General features: G+C 53.1%; 1 protein-coding gene across 1 annotated transcript in view; it reads left to right on the top strand.

The window, feature by feature from the left end:
• Positions 1-24,450, top strand: part of LOC142470111 (chymotrypsinogen A-like) — a 64,000-nt gene extending 39,550 nt beyond the window's left edge. Inside the window, exons 5-7 of the mRNA XM_075577048.1 lie at positions 14,578-14,758; positions 15,707-15,840; positions 23,757-24,450. Of these exons, the coding sequence (XP_075433163.1) occupies positions 14,578-14,758; positions 15,707-15,840; positions 23,757-23,918 (477 nt within the window). The 3' untranslated portion in view covers positions 23,919-24,450. The remainder of the gene's footprint in view (positions 1-14,577; positions 14,759-15,706; positions 15,841-23,756) is intronic.
• The last annotated feature ends 1,574 nt before the right edge of the window (positions 24,451-26,024 follow it).

The following is a 26,024-nucleotide window of genomic DNA, read 5'->3' as shown; positions in this document are numbered from 1 at the left end:
CCTCTCTCTCTCTCTCGCCCTCTCTCTCTCGCCCTCTCACTCTCACCCTCCTTTGCCCTCATCTCTCTCGTCCTCTCTCTCTCTCGTCCTCCTCTCTCGTCCTCTCTCACCCCCTCTCTCTCTCGCCCTCTCTAACTCTCGCCCACTCTCTCTCTCTAGCCCTCTCTCACCCTGTCTCGCCCTCTCTCGCCCTCTCTCTCTCTCGCCCTCTCTCTCACCCTCTCTCTCTCACCCTCTCTCTCTCTCGCCCTCTCTCTCTCTCTCGTCCTCTCTCTCGTCCTCTCTCTCTCATCCTCTCTCTCTCTTGTCCTCTCTCGCCCCCTCTCTCTCTCGCCCTCTCTCTCGCCCACTCTTTCTCTCTCTCGCCCTCTCTCTCGCCCTCTCTCCTCTCTCTCTCTCGCCTCTCTCGCCCTCTCTCTCTCTCGCCCTCTCTCTCTCGCCCTCTTCACTCTCACCCTCTCTTGCCCTCTCTCTCTCGTCCTCTCTCTCTCTCGTCCTCTCTCTCTCGTCCTCTCTCACCCCCTCTCTCTCTCGCCCTCCTAACTCTCGCCCACTCTCTCTCTCTAGCCCTCCTCTCACCCTGTCTCGCCCTCTCTCGCCCTCTCCTCTCTCTCGCCCTCTCTCTCTCTCACCCTCTCTCTCTCTCACCCTCTCTCTCTCGCCCTCTCTCTCTCGTCCTCTCTCTCTCTCGTCCTCTCTCTCTCTCGTCCTCTCTCTCTCGCGTCCTCTCTCGCCCCCTCTCTCTCTCGCCCTCTCTCTCTCCCTCGCCCACTCTCTCTCTCGCCCTCTTCTCTCTCGCCCTCTCTCTCTTGCCCTCTCTCGCCCTCTCTCTCTCTCTGCCCTCTCTCTCGCCCTCTCTCTCTCGCCCTCTCGCCCTCTCTCTCGCCCTCTCCTCCCCCTCTCTCTCTCACCCTCTATCGCCCTCTCTCGCCCCCTCTCTCTCTCGCCCTCTCTCTCTCTCGCCCTCTCTATTTCTCACCCTCTGTCGCCCTCTCTCACCCCCTCCTCGCTCGCCCTCTCTCTCGCCCTCTCTCTCACCCTCTCTCTCGCCCTCTCTCTCGCCCTCTCTCTGTCTCGCCCTCTCTCGCCCTCTCTCTCGCCCCCCCCCCCCTCTCTCTCTCTCTCTCTCTCTCTCTCGCCCCTCTCTCTCTCTCTCGCCCTCTCTCGCCCTCTCTCGCTCTCGCCCTCTCTCGCCCTTTCTCTCTCTCACCCTCACTTTCACCCTCTCTCTCTCGCCCTCTCTCTCGCCCTCTCTTTCTCTCTCTCGCCCTCTCTCTCTCACCTTCTTTCTCTCGCCCTCTCTCTCACGTCCTCTCTACCTCGTCCTCTCTCTCGTCCTCTCTCTCTCTCGTCCTCTCTCACCCCCTCTCTCTCGCCCTCTCTCTCTCTCGCCCACTCACTATCTCTCGCCCTCTCTCTCTCTCACCCTCTCTCTCTCTCACCCTCTCTCGCCCTCTCTCTCTCTCGCCCTCTCTCTCGCCCTCTCTCTCTCTCGCCCTCTCTCACCCTCTCTCTCTCTTCGCCCTCTCTCTCTCACCCTCTCTCTCTCTCGCCCTCTCTCTCTCGTCCTCTCTCTCTCTCTCGCCCTCTCTCTCTCTCGCCCTCCTCGCCCTCCCTCGCCCCTCTCTCTCCCTCTCTCTCTCTTGCCCTCTCTCTCGCCCTCTCTCTCTCTCGCCCTCTATCTCTCTCGCCCTCTCTTGCCCTTGCTCGCCCTCTCTCTCGTCCTCTCTCTCTCTCGTCCTCTCTCGCCCCCTCTCTCTCTCACCCTCTCTCTCTCGCCCTCTCTATTTCTCACCCTCTGTCGCCCTCTCTCATCCTTTCTCTCGCCCTCTCTCTCGCCCTCTCTCTCTCTCTCTCGCCCTCTCTCGCCCTCTCTCGCCCTCTCTCTCTCGCCCCCCCCTCTCTCTCTCTATCTCTCGCCCTCTCTATCTCTCTCGCCCTCTCTCTCGCCCTCCTCCTATCTCTCGCCCTCTCTCTCTCTTGCCCTCTCTATCTCTCGCCCTCTCTATCTCTCCACCCTCTCTCTCTCCCTCTCTCTCTCACCTCTCTCTCTCTCGCCCTCTCTATCTGTCGCCATCTCTCTCTCTTGCCCTCTCTCACCCTCTCTCGCCTTCTCTCTTTCTCTCTCTCACCCTCTCTCGACCTCTCTCTCTCTTGCCCTCTCTCGCCCTCTCTCGCCCTCTCTGTCTCTTACCCTCTCTCGCCCTCCTCTCATCTTCTCTCGCCCTCTCTCGCCCTCTCTTGCCCTCACCCTCTCTCTCCCTCTCTCGCCCTCTCTCTCTCTCGCCCTTTCTCTCTCTCCGCCCTCTCTCTCACCCTCTCTCTCGCCCTCTCTCTCTCTCGCCCTCTCTCGCCCTCTCTCTCCCTCGCCCTCTCTCTCTCACCCTCTCTCTCTCTCGCCCTCCTCTCTCTCTCTCGTCCTCTCTCTCGTCCTCTCTCTCTCATCCTCTCTCTCTCTCGTCCTCTCTCGCCCCTCTCTCTCTCGCCCTCTCTCTCGCCCACTCTCTCTCTCTTGCCCTCTCTCTATCTCGTCCTCTCTCGCCCTCTCTCTCTCTCTCTCGCCCTCTCTCTCCGCCCTCTCTCTCTCTCTCTCGCCCTCTCTCGCCCTCTCTCTCTCTCGCCCTCTCTCTCTCGCCCTCTCACTCTCACCCTCTCTTGCCCTCTCTCTCTCGTCCTCTCTCTCTCTCGTCCTCTCTCTCTCTCGTCCTCTCTCACCCCCTCTCTCTCGCCCTCTCTCTCCTCTCTCGCCCACTCACTATCTCTCGCCCTCTCTCTCTCTCGCCCTCTCTCTCTCTCGCCCTTTCTCTCTCTCGCCCTCTCTCTCACCCTCTCTCTCCGCCCTCTCTCTCTCTCTCTCGCCCTCTCTCGCCGTCTCTCTCCCTCGCCCTCTCTCTCTCACCCTCTCTTCTCTCTCGCCCTCTCTCTCTCTCTCGTCCTCTCTCTCGTCCTCTCTCTCTCATCCTCTCTCTCTCTCGTCCTCTCTCGCCCCCTCTCTCTCTCGCCCTCTCTCTCGCCCACTCTCTCTCTCTTGCCCTCTCTCTATCTCGTCCTCTCTCGCCCTCTTCTCTCTCTCTCTCGCCCTCTCTCTCGCCTCTCTCTCTCTCTCTCGCCCTCTCTCGCCCTCTCTCTCTCTCGCCCTCTCTCTCTCGCCCTCTCACTCTCACCCTCTCTTGCCCTCTCTCTCGTCCTCTCTCTCTCTCGTCCTCTCTCTCTCGTCCTCTCTCACCCCCCTCTCTCTCTCGCCCTCTCTAACTCTCGCCCACTCTCTCTCTCTAGCCCTCTCTCACCCTGTCTCGCCCTCTCTCCGCCCTCTCTCTCTCTCGCCCTCTCTCTCACCCTCTCTCTCTCTCTCGCCCTCTCTCTCTCTCACCCTCTCTCTCTCTCTCGCCCTCTCTCCTCTCTCACCCTCTCTCTCTCTCCTCACCTCTCTCTCTCGCCCTCTCTCTCTCGTCCTCTCTCTCTCTCGTCCTCTCTCTCTCTCGTCCTCTCTCTCTCCTCTCGCGTCCCTCTCTCGCCCCTCTCTCTCTCGCCCTCTCTCTCTCTCGCCCACTCTCTCTCTCGCCCTCTCTCTCTCGCCCTCTCTCTCTTGCCCTCTCTCGCCCTCTCTCTCTCTTGCCCTCTCTCTCGCCCCTCTCCCTCTCTCGCCCTCTCGCCCTCTCTCTCGCCCTCTCTCCCCCTCTCTCTCTCACCCTCTATCGCCCTCTCTCGCCCCCTCTCTCTCTCGCCCTCTCTCTCTCTCGCCCTCTCTATTTCTCACCCTCTGTCGCCCTCTCTCACCCTCTCGCTCGCCCTCTCTCTCGCCCTCTCTCATCCTCTCTCTCTCTCGCCCCCTCTCTCTCTCGCCCACTCTCTCTCTCCTTACCTTTTTTTTTTTTTTTTTTGTCTGTGTAATCTGTTTAGCCGGTATCTCTCTTTTATTAAAGCAACATCAATACAATTACCATCAATCAATTAATCCATTTCCTAAACCAATTACAATACAATACAAATAAATTATACAATTCCCCGCCCTCTCTCGACCTCTCTCTCGCCCTCTCTCACTCCTCTCTCGCCCTCTTCTCGCCCCTCTTCGGCTCTCTCTCTCTCTCGCCCTCTCTTCTCTCGCCCTCTCTCTCTCGCCCTCTCTCTCTCGCCCTCTCTCTCGTCCTCTCTCATCCTCTCTCTCTCTCGCCCCCTCTCTCTCTCGCCCACTCTCTCTCTCTCGCCCTCTCTCTCTCTCGCCCTCTCTCTCTCCCTCTCTCGCCCTCTCTCTCTCTCGCCCTCTCTCTCGCCCTCTCTCTCGCCCTCTCTCTCGCCCTCTCTCTCTCTCTCTCTCTCGCCCTCTCTCGCCCCTCTCTCTCTCTCGCCCTCTCTCTCTCACCCTCTCTCTCTCTCGCCCTCTCTCTCTCTCTCGTCTCTCCTCTCGTCCTCTCTCTCTCATCCTCTCTCTCTCTCGTCCTCTCTCGCCCCCTCTCTCTCTCGCCCTCTCTCTCGCCCACTCTCTCTCTCTCTCGCCCTCTCTCTCGCCCTCTCTCTCTCTCTCTCTCTCGCCCTCTCTCGCCCTCTCTCTCTCTCGCCCTCTCTCTCTCGCCCTCTCACTCTCACCCTCTCTTGCCCTCTCTCTCTCGTCCTTCTCTCTCTCTCGTCCTCTCTCTCTCTCGTCCTCTCTCTCTCGGTCCTCTCTCACCCCCTCTCTCTCTCGCCCTCTCTAACTCTCGCCCACTCTCTCTCTCTAGCCCTCTCTCACCCTGTCTCTCCCTCTCTCGCCCTCTCTCTCTCTCGCCCTCTCTCTCTCTCACCCTCTCTCTCTCTCACCCTCTCTCTCTCGCCCTCTCTCGTCCTCTCTCTCTCTCGTCCTCTCTCTCTCTCGTCCTCTCTCTCTCGCGTCCTCTCTCGCCCCCCTCTCTCTCTCGCCCTCTCTCTCTCTCTCTCGCCACTCTCTCTCTCGCCCTCTCTCTCTCCGCCCTCTCTCTCTTGCCCTCTCTCGCCCTCTCTCTCTCTTGCCCTCTCTCTCGCCTCTCTCTCTCGCCCTCTCGCCCTCTCTCTCGCCCTCTCTCCCCTCTCTCTCTCACCCTCTATCGCCCTTTCTCGCCCCCCTCTCTCTCTCGCCCTCTCTCTCTCTCGCCCTCTCTATTTCTCACCCTCTGTCGCCCTCTCTCACCCTCTCGCTCGCCCTCTCTCTCGCCCTCTCTCTCACCCTCTCTCTCGCCCTCTCTCTCGCCCTCTCTCTGTCTCGCCCTCTCTCGCCCTCTCTCTCTCTCGCCCCCCCCCCCTCTCTCTCTCTCTCTCTCTCTCTCGCCCTCTCTCTCTCTCTCCTCGCCCTCTCTCGCCCTCTCTCGCCCTTTCTCTCTCACCCTCACTTTCACCCTCTCTCTCTCGCCCTCTCTCTCGCCCTCTCTTTCTCTCTCTCGCCCTCTCTCTCTCACCTTCTTTCCTCTCGCCCTCTCTCTCACGTCCTCTCTACCTCGTCCTCTCTCTCGTCCTCTCTCTCTCTCTCATCGACTCTCACCCCCTCTCTCTCGCCCTCTCTCTCTCTCGCCCACTCACTATCTCTCGCCCTCTCTCTCTCTCACCCTCTCTCTCTCTCACCCTCTCTCGCCCTCTCTCTCTCTCGCCCTCTCTCTCGCCCTCTCTCTCCTCTCGCCCTCTCTCACCCTCTCTCTCTCTCGCCCTCTCTCTCTCACCCTCTCTCTCTCTCGCCCTCTCTCTCTCGTCCTCTCTCTCTCTCGCCCTCTCTCTCTCTCGCCTCCCTCGCCCTCCCTCGCCCTCTCTCTCCCTCTCTCTCTCTTGCCCTCTCTCTCGCCCTCTCTCTCTCTCGCCCTCTATCTCTCTCGCCCTCTCTTGCCCTTGCTCGCCCTCTCTCTCGTCCTCTCTCTCTCTCGTCTCTCTCGCCCCTCTCTCTCTCACCCTCTCTCTCTCGCCCTCCTCTATTTCTCACCCTCTGTCGCCCTCTCTCATCCTTTCTCTCGCCCTCTCTCTCGCCCTCTCTCTCTCTCTCTCGCCCTCTCTCGCCCTCTCTCGCCCTCTCTCGCCCTCTCTCTCTCGGCCCCCCCCCTCTCTCTCTCTATCTCTCGCCCTCTCTATCTCTCTCGCCCTCTCTCTCGCCCTCTCTATCTCTCGCCCTCTCTCTCTCTTGCCCTCTCTATCTCTCGCCCTCTCTATCTCTCACCCTCTCTCTCTCCCTCTCTCCTCTCACCCTCTCTCTCTCTCGCCCTCTCTTATCTGTCGCCATCTCTCTCTCTTGCCCTCTCTCACCCTCCTCTCGCCTTCTCTCTTTCTCTCTCTCACCCTCTCTCGACCTCTCTCTCTCTTGCCCTCTCTCGCCCTCCTCTCGCCCTCCTCTCGCCCTCTCTGTCTCTTACCCTCTCTCGCCCTCTCTCATCTTCTCTCGCCCTCTCTCGCCCTCTCTTGCCCTCACCCTCTCTCGCCCTCTCTCGCCCTCTCTCTCTCTCGCCCTTTCTCTCTCTCGCCCTCTCTCTCTCTCTCTCTCTCGCCTCTCTCTCTCTCGCCCTCTCTCTCTCTCTCTTGCCCTCTCTCTCTCGCCCTCTCTGTCGCCCTCTCTCTCTCTCGCCCTTTCTCTCTCTCGCCCTCTCTCTCTCTCTCTCTCGCCCTTTCTCTCTCTCGCCCTCTCTACTCTCTCTCTCTCTCCGCCCTCTCTCTCTCTCGCCCTCTCTCTCTCTCATCCTCTCTCACCCTCTCTCGCCTTCTCTTGCCCTCATCCTCTCTCACCCTCTCTCGCCCTCTCTTGCCCTCACCCTCTCTCGCCCTCTCTCGCCCTCTCTTGCCCTCACCCTCTCTCGCCCTCTCTCACCCTCTCTCTCTCGCCCTCATCGCTCTCTCGCTCTCTCGCCCTCTCTCTCTCTTGGCCTCTCTGTTTCCCTCTCTCTCTCGCCCTCTCTCTCTCTCGCCCTCTCTCTCTCTCTTGCCCTCTCTCTCTCTCTCTCGCCCTCTCTCTCGCCCTCTCTCTCTCTCACCCTCTCTCTCTCTCTCTTTTTGCCCTCTCTCTCTCTCGTCCTCTCTCTCTCTCGCCCTCTCTCGCCCTCTCTCACCCTTTCTCTCTCTCACCCTCACTTTCACCCTCTCTCTCTCTCGCCCTCTCTCTCGCCCCTCTCTTTCTCTCTCTCGCCCTCTCTCTCTCACCTTCTTTCTCTCGCCCTCTCTCTCACGTCTCTCTACCTCGTCCTCTCTCTCGTCCTCTCTCTCTCTCATCGACTCTCACCCCCTCTCTCTCGCCCTCTCTCTCTCTCGCCCACTCACTATCTCTCGCCCTCTCTCTCTCTCATCCTCTCTCTCTCTCACCCTCTCTCGCCCTCTCTCTCTCTCGCCCTCTCTCTCGCCCTCTCTCTCTCTCGCCCTCTCTCACCCTCTCTCTCTCTCGCCTCTCTCTCTCACCCTCTCTCTCTCTCGCGCCCTCTCTCTCTCGTCCTCTCTCTCTCTCGCCCTCTCTCTCTCTCGCCCTCCCTCGCCCTCCCTCGCCCTCTCTCTCCCTCTCTCTCTCTTGCCCTCTCTCTCGCCCTCTCTCTCTCGCCCTCTATCTCTCTCGCCCTCTCTTGCCCTTGCTCGCCCTCTCTCTCGTCCTCTCTCTCTCTCGTCCTCTCTCGCCCCCTCTCTCTCTCACCCTCTCTCTCTCTCGCCCTCTCTATTTCTCACCCTCTGTCGCCCTCTCTCATCCTTTCTCTCGCCTCTCTCTCGCCCTCTCTCTCTCTCTCTCGCCCTCTCTCGCCCTCTCCTCGCCCTCTCTCGCCCTCTCTCTCTCGCCCTCTCTATCTCTCTCGCCCTCTCTCTCGCCCTCTCTATCTCTCGCCCTCTCTCTCTCTTGCCCTCTCTATCTCTCGCCCTCTCTATCTCTCACCCTCTCTCTCTCCCTCTCTCTCTCACCCTCTCTCTCTCTCGCCCTCTCTATCTGTCGCCATCTCTCTCTCTTGCCCTCTCTCACCCTCTCTCGCCTCTCTCTTTCTCTCTCTCACCCTCTCTCGACCTCTCTCTCTCTTGCCCTCTCTCGCCCTCTCTCGCCCTCTCTCGCCCTCTCTCGCCCTCTCTGTCTCTTACCCTCTCTCGCCCTCTCTCATCTTCTCTCGCCCTCCTCTCGCCCTCCTCTTGCCCTCACCCTCTCTCGCCCTCTCTCGCCCTCTCTCTCTATCGCCCTTTCTCTCTCTCGCCCTCTCTCTCTCTCTCTCGCCCTCTCTCTCTCTCGCCCTCTCTCTCTCTCTCTTGCCCTCTCTCTCTCGCCCTCTCTGTCGCCCTCTCTCTCTCTCGCCCTTTCTCTCTCTCGCCCTCTCTCTCTCTCCTCTCTCTCTCTCGCCCTTTCTCTCTCTCGCCCTCTCTCTCTCTCTCTCTCTCGCCCTCTCTCTCTCTCGCCCTCTCTCTCTCTCATCCTCTCTCACCCTCTCTCGCCTTCTCTTGCCCTCATCCTCTCTCACCCTCTCTCGCCCTCTCTTGCCCTCACCCTCTCTCGCCCTCTCTCGCCCTCTCTTGCCCTCACCCTCTCTCGCCCTCTCTCACCCTCTCTCTCTCGCCCTCTCGCTCTCTCGCTCTCTCGCCCTCTCTCTCTCTTGGCCTCTCTGTTTCCCTCTCTCTCTCGCCCTCTCTTTCTCTCGCCCTCTCTCTCTCTCTTGCCCTCTCTCTCTCTCTCTCGCCCTCTCTCTCGCCCTCTCTCTCTCTCACCCCTCTCTCTCTCTCTCTTTTGCCCTCTCTCTCTCTCTGTCCTCTCTCGCCCTCGCCCTCTCTCGCCCTCTCCCTTCTCTCTCGCCCTCTCTCTCTCTCTCGCCCTCCTCTCGCCCTCTTCCTTTCTTGCCGTCTCTCACACCACTCTCGCCCTCTCTCACCCTCACTCGCCCTCCTCTCACCCTCCTCCTCGCCCTCTCTCTCTCTCGCCCTCTCGCTCTCGCCCTCTCTCTTGCCCTCTCTCGCCCTCTCTCTCTCTCGCCCTCTCTCTCACCCTCTCTATCTCTCTCACCCTCTCTCGCCCTCTCTCTCTCTCGCCCTCTCTCTCTCACCCCCTCTCTCTCTCGCCCTCTCTCTCTCTCTCATCCTCTCTCTCTCTCGTCCTCTCTCTCTCTCGTCCTCTCTCTCTCTCGTCCTCTCTCTCCCCTCTCTCTCTCGCCCTCTCCTCTCTCGCCCACTCTCTCTCTCTCGCCCTCTCTCTATCTTGTCCTCTCTCGCTCTCTCTCGCCCTCTCTCTCTCTCTCGCCCTCTCTCTCTCGCCCTCTCTCTCGCGTCCTCTCTCACCCCCTCTCTCTCTCGCCCACCCCCTCTCTCTCTCGCCCTCTCTTACTCTTGCCCACTCTCTCTCTCTAGCCCTCTCTCACCCTCTCTTGCCCTCTCTCACCCTCTCTCTCTCGCCCTCTCTCTCGCCCTCTCTCTCTCTCTCTCTCTCTCTCTCTCTCTCCCTCTCTCTCTCTCTCTCACCCTCTCTCTCTCTCGCCCTCTCTCTCTCGTCCTCTCTCTTTCTCGTCCTCTCTCTCTCGTCCTCTCTCTCTCTCGTCCTCTCTCGCCCCCTCTCTCTCTCACCCTCTCTCTCTCGACCACTCTCTCTCTCTCGCCCTCTCTCTCTCGCCCTCTCTCTCTCGCCCTCTCTCTCTCGCCCTCTCTCGCCCTCTCTCTCGCCCTCTATCTCTCTCGCCCTCTCGCCCTCTCTCTCGCCCTCTCTCGCCCTCTCTCTCTCGCCCTCTCTCGCCCTCTCTCAGTCCACTCTCTCTCGTCCTCTCTCGCCCCCTCTCTCTCTCGCCCTCTCTATTTCTCACCCTCTGTCGCCCTCTCTCACCCTCTCTCTTGCCCTCTCTCTCGCCTTCTCTCACCCTCTCTCTCGCTCCCTCTCTCTCTCGCCCTCTCTCTGTCTCGCCCTCTCTGCCCTCTCTCTGTCTCGCCCTCTCTCGCCCTCTCTCTCTCTCGCCCCCCTCTCTCTCTCTCTCTCTCTCTCTCTCTCGCCCTCTCTCTCTCTCTCTCGCCCTCTCTCGCCCTCTCTCGCCCTCTCTCTCTCTCACCCTCTCTCTCGCACTCTCTCTCTCGCCCTCTCTTGCCCTCTCTTTCTCTCTCTCGCCCTCTCTCTCTCGCCCTCTTTCTCTCGCCCTCTCTCTCACGTCCTCTCTCTCTCATCCTCTCTCTCGTCCTCTCTCTCTCTCGTCCTCTCTTGCCCCCTCTCTCTCGCCCTCTCTCTCGCCCACTCACTATCTCTCGCCCTCTCTCTCTCTCGCCCTCTCTCACCCTCTCTCGCCCTCTCTCTCTCTCGCCCTCTCTCTCTCTCCGCCCTCTCTCGCCCTCTCTCGCCCTCTCTCGCCCTCTCTCGCCCTCTCTCGCCCTCTCTCGCCCTCTCTCGCCCCTCTCTCTCTCGCCCTCTCTCTCTCTCGCCCTCTCTTGCCCTCGCTCGCCCTCTCTCTCGTCCTCTCTCTCTCTCGTCCTCTCTCTCTCGTCCTCTCTCGCCCCCTCTCTCGCCCTCTCTCTCTCGCCCTCTCTATTTCTCACCCTCTGTCGCCCTCTCTCACCCTCTCTCTCGCCCTCTCTTTCGCCCTCTCTCTCTCTCTCTCGCCCTCTCTTGCCCTTTCTCGCCCTCTCTCTCTCGCCCCCCCTCTCTCTCTCTATCTCTCGCCCTCTCTATCTCTCTCTCTCTTGCCCTCTCTCTCGCCCTCTCTATCTCTTGCCCTCTCTCTCTCTTGCCCTCTCTATCTCTCGCCCTCTCTATCTCTCGCCCTCTCTATCTCTCACCCTCTCTCTCTCTCGCCCTCTCTCTCTCTCTCGCCCTCTATCTCTCTCGCCCTCTCGCCTCTCTCTCGCCCTCTCTCGCCCTCTCTCTCTCGCCCTCTCTCGCCCTCTCTCGTCCACTCTCTCTCGTCCTCTCTCGCCCCTCTCTCTCTCGCCCTCTCTATTTCTCACCCTCTGTCGCCCTCTCTCACCCTCTCTCTTGCCCTCTCTCTCGCCTTCTCTCACCCTCTCTCTCGCTCCCTCTCTCTCTCGCCTCTCTCTGTCTCGCCCTCTCTCGCCCTCTCTCTGTCTCGCCCTCTCTCGCCCTCTCTCTCTCTCGCCCCCCTCTCTCTCTCTCTCTCTCCTCTCCTCTCTCGCCCTCTCTCTCTCTCTCTCGCCTCTCTCGCCCTCTCTCGCCCTCTCTCTCTCTCACCCTCTCTCTCGCACTCTCTCTCTCGCCCTCTCTTGCCCTCTCTTTCTCTCTCTCGCCCTCTCTCTCTCGCCCTCTTTCTCTCGCCCTCTCTCTCACGTCCTCTCTCTCTCATCCTCTCTCTCGTCCTCTCTCTCTCTCGTCCTCTCTTGCCCCTCTCTCTCGCCCTCTCTCTCGCCCACTCACTATCTCTCGCCCTCTCTCTCTCTCGCCCTCTCTCACCCTCTCTCGCCCTCTCTCTCTCTCGCCCTCTCTCTCTCTCGCCCTCTCTCTCTCTCGCCCTCTCTCGCCCTCTCTCGCCCTCTCTCGCCCTCTCTCGCCCTCTCTCGCCCTCTCTCGCCCTCTCTCGCCCTCTCTCGCCCCTCTCTCTCTCGCCCTCTCTCTCTCTCTCGCCCTCTCTTGCCTCGCTCGCCCTCTCTCTCGTCCTCTCTCTCTCTCGTCCTCTCTCTCTCGTCCTCTCTCGCCCCCTCTCTCGCCCTCTCTCTCTCGCCCTCTCTATTTCTCACCCTCTGTCGCCCTCTCTCACCTCTCTCTCCTCGCCTCTCTTTCGCCTCTCTCTCTCTCTCTCGCCCTCTCTTGCCCTTTCTCGCCCTCTCTCTCTCGCCCCCCCTCTCTCTCTCTATCTCTCGCCCTCTCTATCTCTCTCTCTCTTGCCCTCTCTCTCGCCCTCTCTATCTCTGCCCTCTCTCTCTCTTGCCCTCTCTATCTCTCGCCCTCTCTATCTCTCGCCCTCTCTATCTCTCACCCTCTCTCTCTCTCGCCCTCTCTCTCTCTCGCCCTCTCTCGCCTTCTCTCTTTCTCTCTCTCACCTCTCTCGACCTCTCTCTCTCTTGCCCTCTCTCGTCCTCTCTAATCCTCTCTCGCCCTCTCTCGCCCTCTTCTCACCCTCTCTCTCTCTCGCCCTTTCTTTCTCTCGCCCTCTCTTGCCCTCGCCCTCTCTCACCCTCTCTCTCTCTCGCCCTTTCTCTCTCTCGCCCTCTCTCTCGCCCTCTCTCTCTCTCGCCCTCTCTGTCGCCCTCTCTCTCTCTCGCCCTTTCTCTCTCTCGCCCTCTCTCTCTCTCCGCCCCCTCTCTCTCTTGCCCTCTCTCACCCTCGCCCTCTCTCGCCCTCTCCCTCTCTCTCGCCCTCTCTCATCCTCTCTCACCCTCTCTCGCCTTCTCTGCCCTCACCCTCTCTCACCCTCTCTCGCCTCTCTTGCCCTCACCCTCTCTCGCCCTCTCTCGCCCTCTCTTGCCCTCACCCTCTCCTGCCCTCTCTCACCCTCTCTCTCTCTCTCGTCCTCTCGCTCTCTCGCCCTCTCTCTCTCTCGCCCTCTCTGTCGCCTCTCTCTCTTGCCCTCTCTCTCTCTCGCCCTCTCTCTCTCTCTCTCGCCCTCTCTCTCTCTCACCCTCTCTCTCTCTCTCTTTTGCCCTCTCTCTCTCTCGTCCTCTCTCGCCCTCCCCCTCTCTCGCCCTCTCCCTCTCTCTCGCCCTCTCTCGCCCTCTTCCTCTCTCGCCAACTCTCGCCCTCTCTTGCCCTCACTCGCCCTCTCTCACCCTCTCTCGCCCTCTCTCTCTCTCTCGCCCTCTCGCTCTCGCCCTCTCTCTTGCCCTCTCTCTCTCACCCTCTCTCTCGCCCTCTCTCTCTCGCCCTCTCTCTCTTGCCCTCTCTCTCTCTCGCCCTCTCTCTCTCGCCCTCTCTCTCTCTCGCCCTCTCTCTCTCTCGTTGTTCTGTGTATTGTTTTTATTGTGGGTAGTGGGGGTGGGTGAAGGGGTTATTGTCCCCAAGGGAGGGTGGGTAGGCCTCCAGGGTGGTTAGTGGGAGAGGGTGGTTAGGCCTCCTGAGTAAGTGGTGGGGGAGGGTGGGTTAACCCCTTAATTACTATAGTGGTTAATAACTGCTAAGGTGATTAAGGGGTTAGGGGACATTTTATTGGCTCTTTTTATCCTTGTGTATGTTTCTCTGCATCGGAGGACATGTAGGCGATGAGGATGAGGTCGGCCTTCATCATGGCAGCCGGGCAAAGGTGAGTGCAAGATGTATTTATTTCATTTATTGTGATTAATGTATTTGAAATGGGCAAATGCATTATTATCCTTATGTGGGTAATAGTAATTTTGCCCATTACTGTATTTGTTATTTGGGGCAAGGGGGCGTGTATTTAATTAAAAGTATTGATGTATTTTTAATAATTGTGTGCGGGAGCAGGGGTCTTCTGAACTGAACCGCATTGATTTCTGGCTCAGGGACCCCCTGCTTTCCTAGTTACAGGCCCCGGTATGAGGTGCCGGAATTTTCTATGCAAGGAAATGTCCAGATCACGTGACGCGGGAATCCAAAGCAGGGGTATACCGGCACCCCATAAATTGACCTTTATCTCGGGAAGCAGGGGGTCCCCGGACCTCAAACCAACGTGGTTCAGCTCCAGAGACCCCTTGCACATCTACACTATTAATAAAATGTAAATATAAAAATATTTTTTATACGCTGAGATTTCCGCAGAGAGAGGCGGATCTCACTGAAGCAGCAGACAGATCTCACCAGGCGAGCCCTTATCGGCAGGGCAGGTCATCTGATCTCGCCACCTTGTCACATCGCTATCCACCACGCCATCTCGTCACATCGCCATGTTTGCTCAGACTGCTTTCGCAGATATGCGGGCCTTCCTGCATACTGTGATAGCAACTTGGCAAAAACATGGCGAGTTCCAAGCCCTGCCAAAAGGCCCTAAGCACTGTTTACTGCATAGGCCCTACAGTCTTTTGGTGACACAAGTAAAACCTTTTTTGTAATTGTGACAGGGTGAAGCCAACCCTTTATCAGTTATGCCTGGGAAACTCAGGAGGCAGCTAGGTAATCAGGAGGTAAGCTGACACCTGATAGCCAGCAAGGTAGAAAAGGATCTTGTTACTGGCAGTAGCTGCCTGCCTTAGACCTGAGCACACTGCTATGTGAGCTGTTAGCCAGAGGGATTCACCAAAGTCACTACTTCAACCAATGTAAGGATTGTTCATTTGTTTTCCTGACTGCTTAAAGTACACTTATGGTTTGGTTATGTTCTAGCCAGCCAGCCTGCTAGATAGGCCTGGTGTGTTAGTCAGATCTCCCAATGTGGAGCAGGTTTTGTTTTGGTTTGAAGGGACAGTGTACCCACATGTTATGTTATGGAGAAATAAAGCCACTGAACGTTTTCATTAACCTGAAACTACACGTGTGGACTGTTCCCTGACCTCGGCTACAGGCCGTCCTGCCACAGTAATTAAGAAGCCAACATTGGTCAAACACACAAACACAAATAGCTGATATGCATTAATTCACGGTTTCCAAAATACAAATAAATAACAGCTACTTTAAGGGAGATTTCATATTTCTGAATGGAGAAAATTACACTAAGAGGTTTTTTAACCCACTACGTTAATGGCAGACGTTAATGGACTGCAGTTTCAAAATCCCAGACATCTCTTCTTTAGAAGAACTTTGCACCAATATAATAAATCTTCCTTTTACTCTAGGTTATCAGACATCCTCTGTACAACAATGAAACTGGGGCGAATGATGTTCTCCTGGCGAAGCTCTCCAGCCCTGCGGTATATACCGCCCGTGTGTCCCCTGTGTGCCTCGCAGATTCAATTGATGGCTTCTTAGGTGGCTTTAAATGTGTCACCACTGGATGGGGCTTCAACACCGTAACCGGTAAGACAGACCTTACTATGGAACATTCAGTTCGATATCTTCCAATATACTCCTCTACACTCTGATTCAATGTCCCAAGCTGGAGAAGAGTTGAATGGAACTTCTTCTCCAGCACATGGAAATTACACTGTACGTGTCATGGGCACTGAACCCGTTATGATGTTCTAGGAATGTCATGGGTACTTGGTTGTTTCGTAGCGGGTGATCGGTTTGACTGCTTTAACGTTAACGTTCAAGCTTTTCCTTTGCTAAATCAGGTACAATTCTTTGCCCCAGTTTTGCCGCTGAGAAACTATAGTAAATAACTTGACTGGAGTCTAATAAAGGAAGAATCAATAATCCGGGCTGTGTTTACTAAGCAGCGCTACCCCATAAGACTTCTTCCAGCATGGCTTAGTAAATTGGGCCCTTTATAAGTCATGCAAATGAGTATCCTGCGCCTGTAAGGCGTCTTCTGGAGATACACCACATGGATAATTATCGCCCCTTGTGGTCCATTCATTTAAATGGGGCTGGAAGTTGCCTTTTAGCATTGAAAGCGTCTTATAAAGCAAGCTTAGTAAATATGGTCCTAAGTGGTGTCACATTAATGGCCATTAATGATTAATGGAGCACGTGGATCAAGTGCCGGTTCGGGTTATCGCACACGTTCTGGTGTTAACGCCCATTCGTCAATGTTAGCCAATACTGGAACGGGTGTGATAACCAGTATCTGGACTCTATGAATGGGCCCCAATGTTGGCTATGACACTTTAGTGAATAAACAAAGTAAAGATGAATGAAATACAGGTTATACAGATTATTATGTCTTCTATGTGTTAGTCCACGAGGGAGGTGATAGCTATTTAATCTAATTAAGGGTCTGTGTTCTCAAAACTAAAGATAACTGGAAATGAGTAGTGATGCTTAGTATTGCTTTATGTTGCAGCATGTTGATTTTTTTTCCAGCAAAAGAACTCCCAAGCAGACTGCAGCAGATTTCCCTCGTGTTGATTTCCAGCCATGAATGTCAGAAGATCTGGGGTAAAAATATCTTAAGTTCCATGATCTGTGCTGGAGCGGCGGGAGCTTCCTCTTGCATGGTACGATGTTTGTTTTTCTTCCATTGGACCATATTAAAATGTACATTAGCCTATGATCTCTCCCTGTGCAACTACTCAAGTTATGCACTCAGCTCAAGGCTGTCTCCTTTCTATCCTATGTGTCTCTACTGCATTCTCATGCCTAATATCTCCTTCACTCACAGCCTGTGAAATACTCTTACAGTATCTGACAAGCTTCGTCTCTCTAACTCAACTTCTCCTGGATGAAGAATTCCAAAAGCTTGAACTCATTACCACTGCACTACGCCCCCACACCCTAGTTGCACATAGTGATGCTATGTGCAACTGGGGTGTGGGGGCGTAGTGCAGTCAACAGGGGAGGTCTGCCGGGGTTGGCGTCCTGGGCCCCGTGAGTCAGGGGGCCTGGCCACCTGGGCCCAATGCGCAGTCGGGCCCGTTATATATGTTTAAAAAAAAAAGTTTTAAAAAAATGGAGGCGATTCCCCGTGCACATGCGCAGAGCTGAGGTCCCGGCGTGCATGCGCAGGGCAATCAATGTGTCAGGCATGCTTCCTAGGGGCCCACTCCCCCCCCCCGCTGTTGCCCGCTCCCAACGTGGTACCGAGGTGATGCGCCGTTGCGATCCCGCGCGCACCAATTGAGCTTCCCCTGCACGTGCCAACCCAGCTTACCCTGCGCCCGCCTCGTGCCACAGACAGCAGCCGCGAATTAGCCGCCAGTCTCTCCCCCCCAGCCGCTCACCTCCTGCGCTCTCCGTGCCTACCTCCCGCCCCGGGTAGTCACCCACCCAGTCACTCACCCACCCAGTCACTCACCCACCCAGTCACTCACCCAGTCACTCACCCAGTCACTCACCCAGTCACTCACCCATTCACCCAGTCACTCACCCATTCACCCAGTCACTCACCCATTCACCCAGTCACAAACCCTCCCAGTCAATGTCACCCACCCAGTCACTGACTTACCCACCCAGTCACTCAGTCACCCACCCAGGCAGTCACCCACCCAGGCAATCAGTCAGTCAACCCAGGCAGTCAGTCGCCCACCCAGGCAATCAGTCAGTCGCCCACTCAGGCAGTCAGTCAGCTACCCAGGCAGTCAAAAGACAGTCAGACACCCACCCACCCACGCAGGCAGTCAGTCACCTTTCTTTTGTTGAAAATATAAAAATAAACAGATTGCATTGTAATGTTTTTTTCCATATTACAATAAGAGAACAGTTAAGTTAAGTTGCGCAATAAAAAATATTTTTTCATGGTAGGTGTGCTATGGGTTCGGGGGGGGGGGCCTGCTCCTTTCATTTGTCTCGGGCCCCATGATTTCTGTTGGCGGCCCTGCGTACCATACATATAGATATGTTCCTCCTTCCGTGGAAAGTTTAACACGGATTTATAGCATTTCAGCAAACAGGTGAAAGGTGAAAAAAAAAGCTGTGTGTGCCGTAAGTGAAACTTCTTTGACTTTTGTCGCAGAAATTGACTTATAACGCGAGTGCTCGGCACACATGTGTCAGTCAGTGTATGTGTCAGTCAGTGAGTATGTATGTGCGTGTGTGTCAGTCTGTGTGTGCATGTGTGTCAGTCAGTGTGTGCATGTGTGTCAGTCAGTGTGTGCATGTGTGTCAGTCAGTGTGTGCATGTGTGTCAGTCAGTGTGTGCGTGTGTGTCAGTCAGTGTGTGCATGTGTGTGTGTCAGTCAGTGTGTGCGTGTGTGTGTGTGTCAGTCAGTGTATGTCTCTCTCTCTGTGTTGTGTGAATGTCTCTCTGTGTCGGTCAGCATGCGTGTGTGTCAGTCAGCGTGTGTGTCAGTCAGCGTGTGTGCCAGTCAGTGTGTGTGCGTGTGTGTGTGTCAGTCAGCGTGTGTGCGTGTGTGTCAGTCAGCGTGTGTGCGCGTGTTTCAGTCAGAGTGTGTGCGCGTGTTTCAGTCAGCGTGTGTGTGTCAGTCAGCGTGTGTGCGCGTGTGTCAGTCAGCGTGTGTGCGCATGTGTCAGTAAGTATGTGTGTGCGCGTGTGTCAGTCAGTGTGTGTGCGCGTGTGTCAGTCAGTGTGTGTGTGCGCGTGTGTCAGTCAGTCAGTGTGTGTGTGCGCGTGTGCGCGTGTGCGTGTGCCAGTCAGTGTGTGTGTGCGTGTGTGTGAGTCAGTGTGTGAGTGTGAGTCAGTATGTGAGTGTGAGTCAGTGTGTGAGTGTGAGTCAGTGTGTGAGTGTGAGTCAGTGTGTGAGTGTGAGTCAGTGTGTGTGTCTCTCTCTCTGTGTTGTGTGAATGTCTCTCTGTGTTGTGCCCCCCACCCCTCCTCCTCCCCCCCTCCCACTACCCCAGGCGGAGCTGCGGACACGGAGCTGCGGACTCCCAGCCCCCCCGGCGACACGTGGTCCCGTTACCCCCTCCTCCCGTTACCAAAGCAGGAGTGACAGGGCAGGGGGTGGAGCCTCGGCCTCAGATAGCTATCCCACCACGGCAGCGTGCACCGCAGAGCCCGTGCCGGATGAGGGGAATTAAGGTACCCCATAACTGACTGACAGCCCCTCAACCAATCGTCAGCGGCGAGACGTGACAGCCAATCACCGGTTGCCTCGCAGCAGCGCCCTCTGCCAACCACACCACACACACGAAACCTGCCATCCACAACATGGCTATGGACAGAGCCTCTGCGCATGCGTTGAGGAGGACGGCTGCCAGTGTGGAGGAGCGGGTGAGGGAGAGCGGCGCCGCCGCATGTCAGTGGCTGTGTGGGGGATGCGGCGGCAGTTAGATATCAGCAGGCGTGGGCAGCGGGCGGGGAACGGTGTGGGGGGAATGGTTGGAATGGTGGCCGTTAGGAGCGGCTCCGGCAGCTATCGCCGCCGCCGCATATGTAATCGGCCGTGTGGGGGGAGCGGTGCCTATTAGGAGCGGCGCCGGCGGCTATCGCCGCCGCCGCATGTGATTTGCCAGAACACAGCCCGGCCTCATCTGCCAGCACTGTGACGTCAGCACGTTGACGTCACATCCGTTTCATTTTCTGCCCCTACAATACATTTTTGTCCCGTTAGGGATGAGTTGCCACTAAAGAAGTTTCACTTCAAAAAACAGCCAACCATTATTTCAAATCAGAATATTTTGCCCATTGTTATTATAATTTGCACACTGACATTGGTGAACAGACTGCACAATTGAGGCGGTAAAGGGTCAGAAAACCACTAAATATTAGGCACTTTGACGGCAGCAAGACTGCTCAGCGCAAGGGACTCTCCGTAGGTTCATGCAGAAAAGGAATACGTATACATAGTGTAGACGTGCTAAACATCAAAACTTAAAGAGGAAAAGCAACTATCAAACGACCACTCGCGTGGTGGTACAAATTAGCAGGCATGTACACATATATTCTGATCAGGAACTTGCAACTGGATCACCACAGACATAGTACAGATCAATTAAATAAAGGCACACAATAGAGCTGTGGGCTTTGACAAAAAAATATAGCTCCGAATTTGTTAGTTCTGTGTTAATCAAACTAAAAATCCCTTTCTGATTTATTGAAGGAAAAAGAAAAAAAGCAGCGCACAACCAAGGAAGTAGAGTCCAAAAAAATAGAAAGTTTATTGAATCATCAGTAAAAAAAGAGAGGTACACGGCTCCGTAAACAGTAAAGTGCAAGAAATAAATAAAGCACAAACTGATGTAAACTTCAAAATTAATATACAAGTGAAATAAAAAGTCAGAAAATAAACTGACTTTGATGGGTACGCTTGGGAAGTTAAAGCAGAGCCTCAGATATGCCGCGGTTCCAATGTTTCCAAACTGTGACTCAACTAATCCTCCCTGAATCCAAGTGGAATGACCAGCGCTGTTGTGGAACCACCACTAGTACAAGCGTTCTTGTTGTGTTTTCTACATGTCTAAAGCCTCAGTGTGCCCAAGGGCATGGAGGGTGGTATGGTGAGAGAGGTAGATAGATAATAACTAAAGCTACGGCCCGGTGTCGACGCTACATGCGCACCTGCCAGGCTGGCGGCGCGTGCAGCTCTGTTCCCTTGTCTGTGCAGAGCTGCAGGGGGAAAGACGGGGGGCATGACGGGGGCATGGTGGGTGTTGCGGCCATGGCGTCACCTGGAAAATTCGCTCTCATTGGCTAACCGCCAGGGGGGTGGGGGGCCCTGCGCTCCATCGCCAGTTCTAAAGACAGTTTAACTGTCTTCAGAAAAATCTGGCCGCGCAACGCGGCGGCCATGGTAGGTAGCAGGCCCGGCCCCATTGTGGGGCTGTTCTTGTCCCTGCAGCGCACTCTATAGCGCACGCTGCAGCAGGCAGTAGGGACCTAGCCTAAGCAGAGATCAGAAATGAGAGAGCCGTCAGGGAGATACAGTAATTAACAAATAACCAAGAAAACAGATACAAACCGGGGCCTTAAAGATACAATCCAAGTAAATGTCCAAATGCACTAGTAAGTAGGTGGCATCTAGGCATTATAGGATGATCCAATCATATGCACCTGGACTGGCTTGCAGACTTCGTGGATGGCGTCACGTAATAAGTGAAATCAAACACAAAGAAAGATCATAGTGTATACTACTAGTTAAAATTACATATAACATAAAAAACATACACACATAGAACTCCAATGACAAACATCAACATAACACACAAACAGAAGCTAAATGAACAATTAAACTAATGTATTAAAAAAATACTGAAAACAACTACTGTATGTTCAATAAAAATGGAGTTGGTTTGTTGAAGATGATCTGGTTATAAAACCAGAATCCTACTAACAACACAGCAGTTTGTTTCAAGCATGTGAGTGCAACTGTGGCATAACAGCTCCTTCTCTCTCCTCTGTCACCGGGGAGTCTGCAGAACTTCCCAATATCACAGGGACACTCCGTTGTAATTTTCAAACACTTGATGTGTTCGTCGGAGGACAGCTACTGTTTGCTAATTTATCTGGAAAGATGCCCCACGCTTGAAACACTGCACACACTCCTCTCCAAGATCGCCTTGAACTCTGACCCCAGAGGGTATCTGTTTTCTGCATTGTTTTCTCTGATTTGGTTCGGTTAGTGTTTCCGGGCAGCCTTGGCTCGTTTACTGTATATGAGTTTACATTGCACTCTTTAATAATTTGAGCAGTGTTTCCCAATTAAATTAAGTCGTGGAACCCTTTTATATTTTGTAAAACAGAATGGAACCCCCTAAATATTTTTAGTGTAGCGCATGAAAAAAAAAAAAAAAATGTGCCGCAGGCAAAACATTTTATTGAATCAAGATCTTTTTTAAAAGACCCCCCACCGCTCCCTCCCCCCAGACTGTCTCACTCCAGCCAGTGTGTCTCTCCATCACCTCAGGGTCTCTCTCTCTCTCTCCCTCCAGCCAGTGTGTCACTTCCTCCCCCCAGTGTCTGTATCACTATCCCTTCCCTCCAGTGTCTCTCTCACTCTCCCTTCCCTCCAGTGTCTCTCTCTCACCTCCCCCCAGTGTGTCTCTCACTCCTTCCCCCCAGTGTCTCTCCCTCCAGCCAGTGTGTCTCTCAATCACCTCAGGGTCTCTCTCTCCCTCCAGCCAGTGTGTCCCTTCCTTCCCAGTTTCTCTCTCACTCTCCCTTCCCTCCAATGTCTCTCTCACTTTCCCCAGTGTGTCTCCCCCTCCCCAATATGTTTCACACCTCCATGTCTCTCGTTCACCCCCCCCCCTCTGCCCATGTCTCTCTTATACAATGACACACACACACACACTCACTCACTCACTCTCACGCACACACACACACACACACCTTATAACGCTGCATGCAGCAAGGTGGACGAGGTGCTGCATAAGCTGTGCAGCACAGCGCCACCTAATGTCTGACTGAGAAATTTCAGATACAGACAGACTGCTTTTTTGAGGGGGAAATCCGGCACAGTGAGTGTGGGCGGTCCGTCCGTAGGCAGAACCCCTGAGACTGCTCCACAGAACACCAGGGTTCTTTTTTAATTGCTATTATTTTTCAAATAAATTAACCACATTAATGTATTGTTAATATCATGATTATTATTAATATTCTTTTTGTGAAATAGATTTTAAATATTTAAATAAGAAAACAAACAGCTCCAGATTTGTATTTATTTATTTATAAAAAATGTTTTACCATGAAGTAATACATTGAGAGTTTTTCAAGTATGTCCCGAACACAGAGTTATAAAAAATACATGGTTACACTGAAAGAACAAGGGTTCTACAGTCAATTCCTAGGCATTTCGTGGACAGACAGTTGGAAAATTGGGTACAAAGGATAAATGGACTTGTGAGTTTCAGATTGAAATAGGGCAGCTTTAACATCAGCAAACGGCTCACACCCTTTAGCTGCGTCAAAGGCTGTCCACCATTGGGCAACGCAGAAGTGCACTGGGGGTGTTGAGATTCAATGCAGCTGTGAGCACAAAGTTCTTTGTCTTCTTGGCACATTAACATTCCAGTGGGTGGGGTTCACGTTCCACAAAGTACAAGCAAATGGTAACCCTTAGCGTGCTGGTCCTGTGCAGACAGGTGTAGATCTTGGGGAGACCCATCGGGCTGCCTGCTTTTGGGGCAAAGCAGATGTAAACTGGGGGTGTTGAGATTCAATGCAGCTGTGAACACAAAGTTCTTTGTCTCATGACATAATTTCATTGTTATTATTTATTTAAATCAAATTCTGATTTCCAAAATAAAAAACATTTAAGAAGGAAAACTAAAATTAAAATGCTGCGGCCATCTCTACATGAAAGGAAAGGGTCCCATGGCATGTAATACCCCTTTTAGTGTGTATAAATGAAGGAGGGGTTATTTATAAATCATTTATCTCTAGGAGAAGGAGCGGCTCAGTGAGTAAAGACACTGACTGGCACTGTGATTGACGCAGGGGAACCTGGTTCAATTCTGCAGTGTCAGCTCCTTGTGACCTTGGGCAAGTCACCCTATCTCCCTGTGACTCAGGCACCTTCAAACACAGATTGTAAGCTCCACGGGGCAGGGACCTGTGCCTGCAAAATGTCTCTGTAAAGTGCTACGTAAAAAAACTAGCAGCGCTATACAAGAACATGCTGTTATTAAATGTATTATTAAAATACAAAAACAGCAAAAGATTCATCAAAGAAAAATAATCCAAATGAAAGTTAATGGGATAAATCTGGGGGAGGGTTTTTTGTATTAGTAGTCTTAAAGCAATACAAAGGAGGTAAATGCTGCACACCAATAATGAATAACCAAAATGATACAATTACCGATGCTCCCATCCATGTACGATCGGCTGCATCCAATCCACAGCATGCAAAGAAATATGGAGGATAGGGCACACGGATTTGAGAAAAAGAAAATATTTATTAAAGCGAGCACAATGTTTCGACCTTATAGGTCTTTGTCAAGTGCAAAAAAGTGGCTTCAAGTTCGCTTTAATAAATATTTTCTATTTCTCAAATCCGTGTGCCCTATCCTCCATTTTTCTTTGTATTAGTAGTCCCCACGTGGTACACAAGGGCAGGCGCGCGTGTCTTTTTATAAATAGATTTTAATTTACACAATTACAAATGTGTGCTACACAAGCCCGCGATATGACAGACATTTATAACCCATCAAATGCTTTGCTTAGTAATACAGGACAAAAGGTTATTTGCACCTACTCCAAGCCTAGGGTCTACTGAGTGTACGTAGACCAGATCCCACAAACCTGTAATTACTGAGTGTACGTAGACCAGACCCACAGACAGGTAATTACTGAGTGTACGTAGACCAGACCCCACAGACAGGTAATTACTGAGTGTACGTAGACCAGACCCCACAGACCGGTATTTACTGATGTACGTAGACCAGACCCCACAGACAGGTAATTACTGAGTGTACGTAGACAAGACCCCACAGACAGGAAATTACTGAGTGTACGTAGACCAGACCCCACAGACAGATAAAGGGCAATTGTTAATAAGTTTCTCATTTCCACTTTCAGTACGACACTGGAGGACCCCTTGTTTGCCGGAATAATGGAATCTGGACCCTGCTTGGCATTGTGTCTGGGGGAAGTTCCACCTGTTCCACCTCATCCCCAGCATTGTACACATCTGTCCCCACGGTTCAAACTTGGGTTAACCAAATTATTGCCTCAGATTAGTTTCCAACTCCTCGGAAAGAGGAGTTCCTCTTTTTTTTTAATCCTCTATTAATCTGATATCTGTTTCAATTTGTTACGAGTAAATTCACATATTCTATCCAACCCGAAGCGCACTGGGACATTTGGTGGCTGCCGTTTTGCCGTGACTAATTCGCCACCGGCGATTATCCGCCACTGGGATATCTCTTTGCTGGCTGCTCGGCTGCCAAAGTAAACCCCAAACCTTACCCTAAAAATCCCTATTATTATCCCGTTATTTCTTGATTTTCAACGTATTAATACGGGTAATAACGGCTGCCAAGTCTGCGATATTTAATCACGTGTCACGTGCGCAGAAATGTCATAGGTTCCACTTCGCCCTTCACGCGCACGGCAACAATCTGCGCTGCTACGTACAAGGAATTCCGGATTTAAAATAGCTGCATAAAATCATGGCCAAATATTTGTTACCCGTGATACATAGATCCCAAGGAGGGTCCGTACTGATTGTGTTTGTAAAATGGGAATTAAAGACTTAAACTACAAAATGTTATACGTCTTTCTCTACTTAATTCTGTGTCTTTTTTAAGCTATTAACCCATAGTTATTAACATTGCATCATACAATAGAACCACACATACACTGTGCACATGCTCTTTTAGACCTTTATTCTGTTGTAGACATAAATGTATATAGAAATGTGTTAATAATTTTGGCACCTACAGTACATGCTAAGGCAACTAAGGTCTTACAACAGTATACCCTCAGGTTTGTGTGTGTCCCCTTAGTTTCCTGGGTGTATCTGTGGGAGAGTCTATGGAAGGAGTGAACCCCTTCACTATAATATCGTTGTTAATTACTTTCTACATGTTTTTTTTTTTTAACATCATAGCTATGGTACTGTAGGGGTTAAGTGCTGAAAAATGCTGAAGTGATTAAATGAGGCAAGCACATGTGAGAAATTTGAATCACACGTTCGCGTGACAATTTTAATTTCACACTCTATATAAAGCACCCATTTTATTCAGCGTGTGTCGGTGCTCTTGGGCGTGAGGGTGAGATAGACTGGACTTGGTGGTTTTTGAGGAGAGGTTTGATGATTTGAGAGTGACTTGTTGGTGATTAGTGAGTAATAGATAAGAAATGCTATAACATTTTGGAAAGGGACCCCACAGTGACCTTCCAACAAGAACTAAGCAAAATCCTGGAAAAAGGTGTTCAGGCTAAGGTGATCACAAAACAGGAACAAGAGTTTATGATGAATAAACATCCGACTATAGCAACATTCTATAGTATTCCTAAAATACATAAAAACAAAAATAAACCTCCAGGAAGACCTATACTGTCGGGCATAGGTTCGCTCACAGAAAACTCGAGCATCTATATTGAAAAAGTTTTAAGAAACTTTGTCGTTGACCTGCCTTCCTATGTCCAAGATACTAAAGATGTGCTCAAACGTCTAGAAGTCATACAGGTGAGTCAAAACACCTTGCTTGTCAGCTTGATGTAGAGTCATTATACACTAGCATCAAACATGATGTAGGACTCTGGGAAACAAAACACTTTTTTTTCAACTAAAAGTCGCCTGTTTCAGGATCATAATGCTTTCAACCTCGAACTCCTAGAATTTGCTCTCCAACACAATTATTTCCTCTTTGATTGCAATTATTATCTGCAAATACAGGGAACAGCGATGGGCACTACATGTGCCCCCAAGTACGCTAACCTCTACCTAGGATGGTGGGAGGAGGTTAGCGTTTTCTCTGAGGCTATGTCACAATATACCAGACACATAGACATGTGGATAAGGTATATTGACGATATTATGCTATTATGGCAGGGGAGCATACAGGAACTAGACACCTTCCTACTGCTAAATGCAAATGAGCATAACCTCAAACTAACATCAGAGATTAGTAATGAAAGTATTACCTTCCTCGATTTAAGCATAACAAAAACTTTGGACGGACATCTTTCAACATGTAACTATAAAAAGAAAACAGCAACCAATAGTTACCTTAAGGCTGATAGCTATCACCCTAAACCACTCATTAGAGGGATCCCCACAGGCCAATACCTCCGAATAAGACGGAACTGCTCAGACCTTAGCACTTTCAAACAACAAGC

This window comes from Ascaphus truei, chromosome 19 (genome assembly GCF_040206685.1).
Source record: "Ascaphus truei isolate aAscTru1 chromosome 19, aAscTru1.hap1, whole genome shotgun sequence".
NCBI lineage: Eukaryota > Metazoa > Chordata > Amphibia > Anura > Ascaphidae > Ascaphus > Ascaphus truei.
Note: the sequence above shows the minus strand (reverse complement) of the source record. Positions and strands in the feature narration are given on the sequence as shown.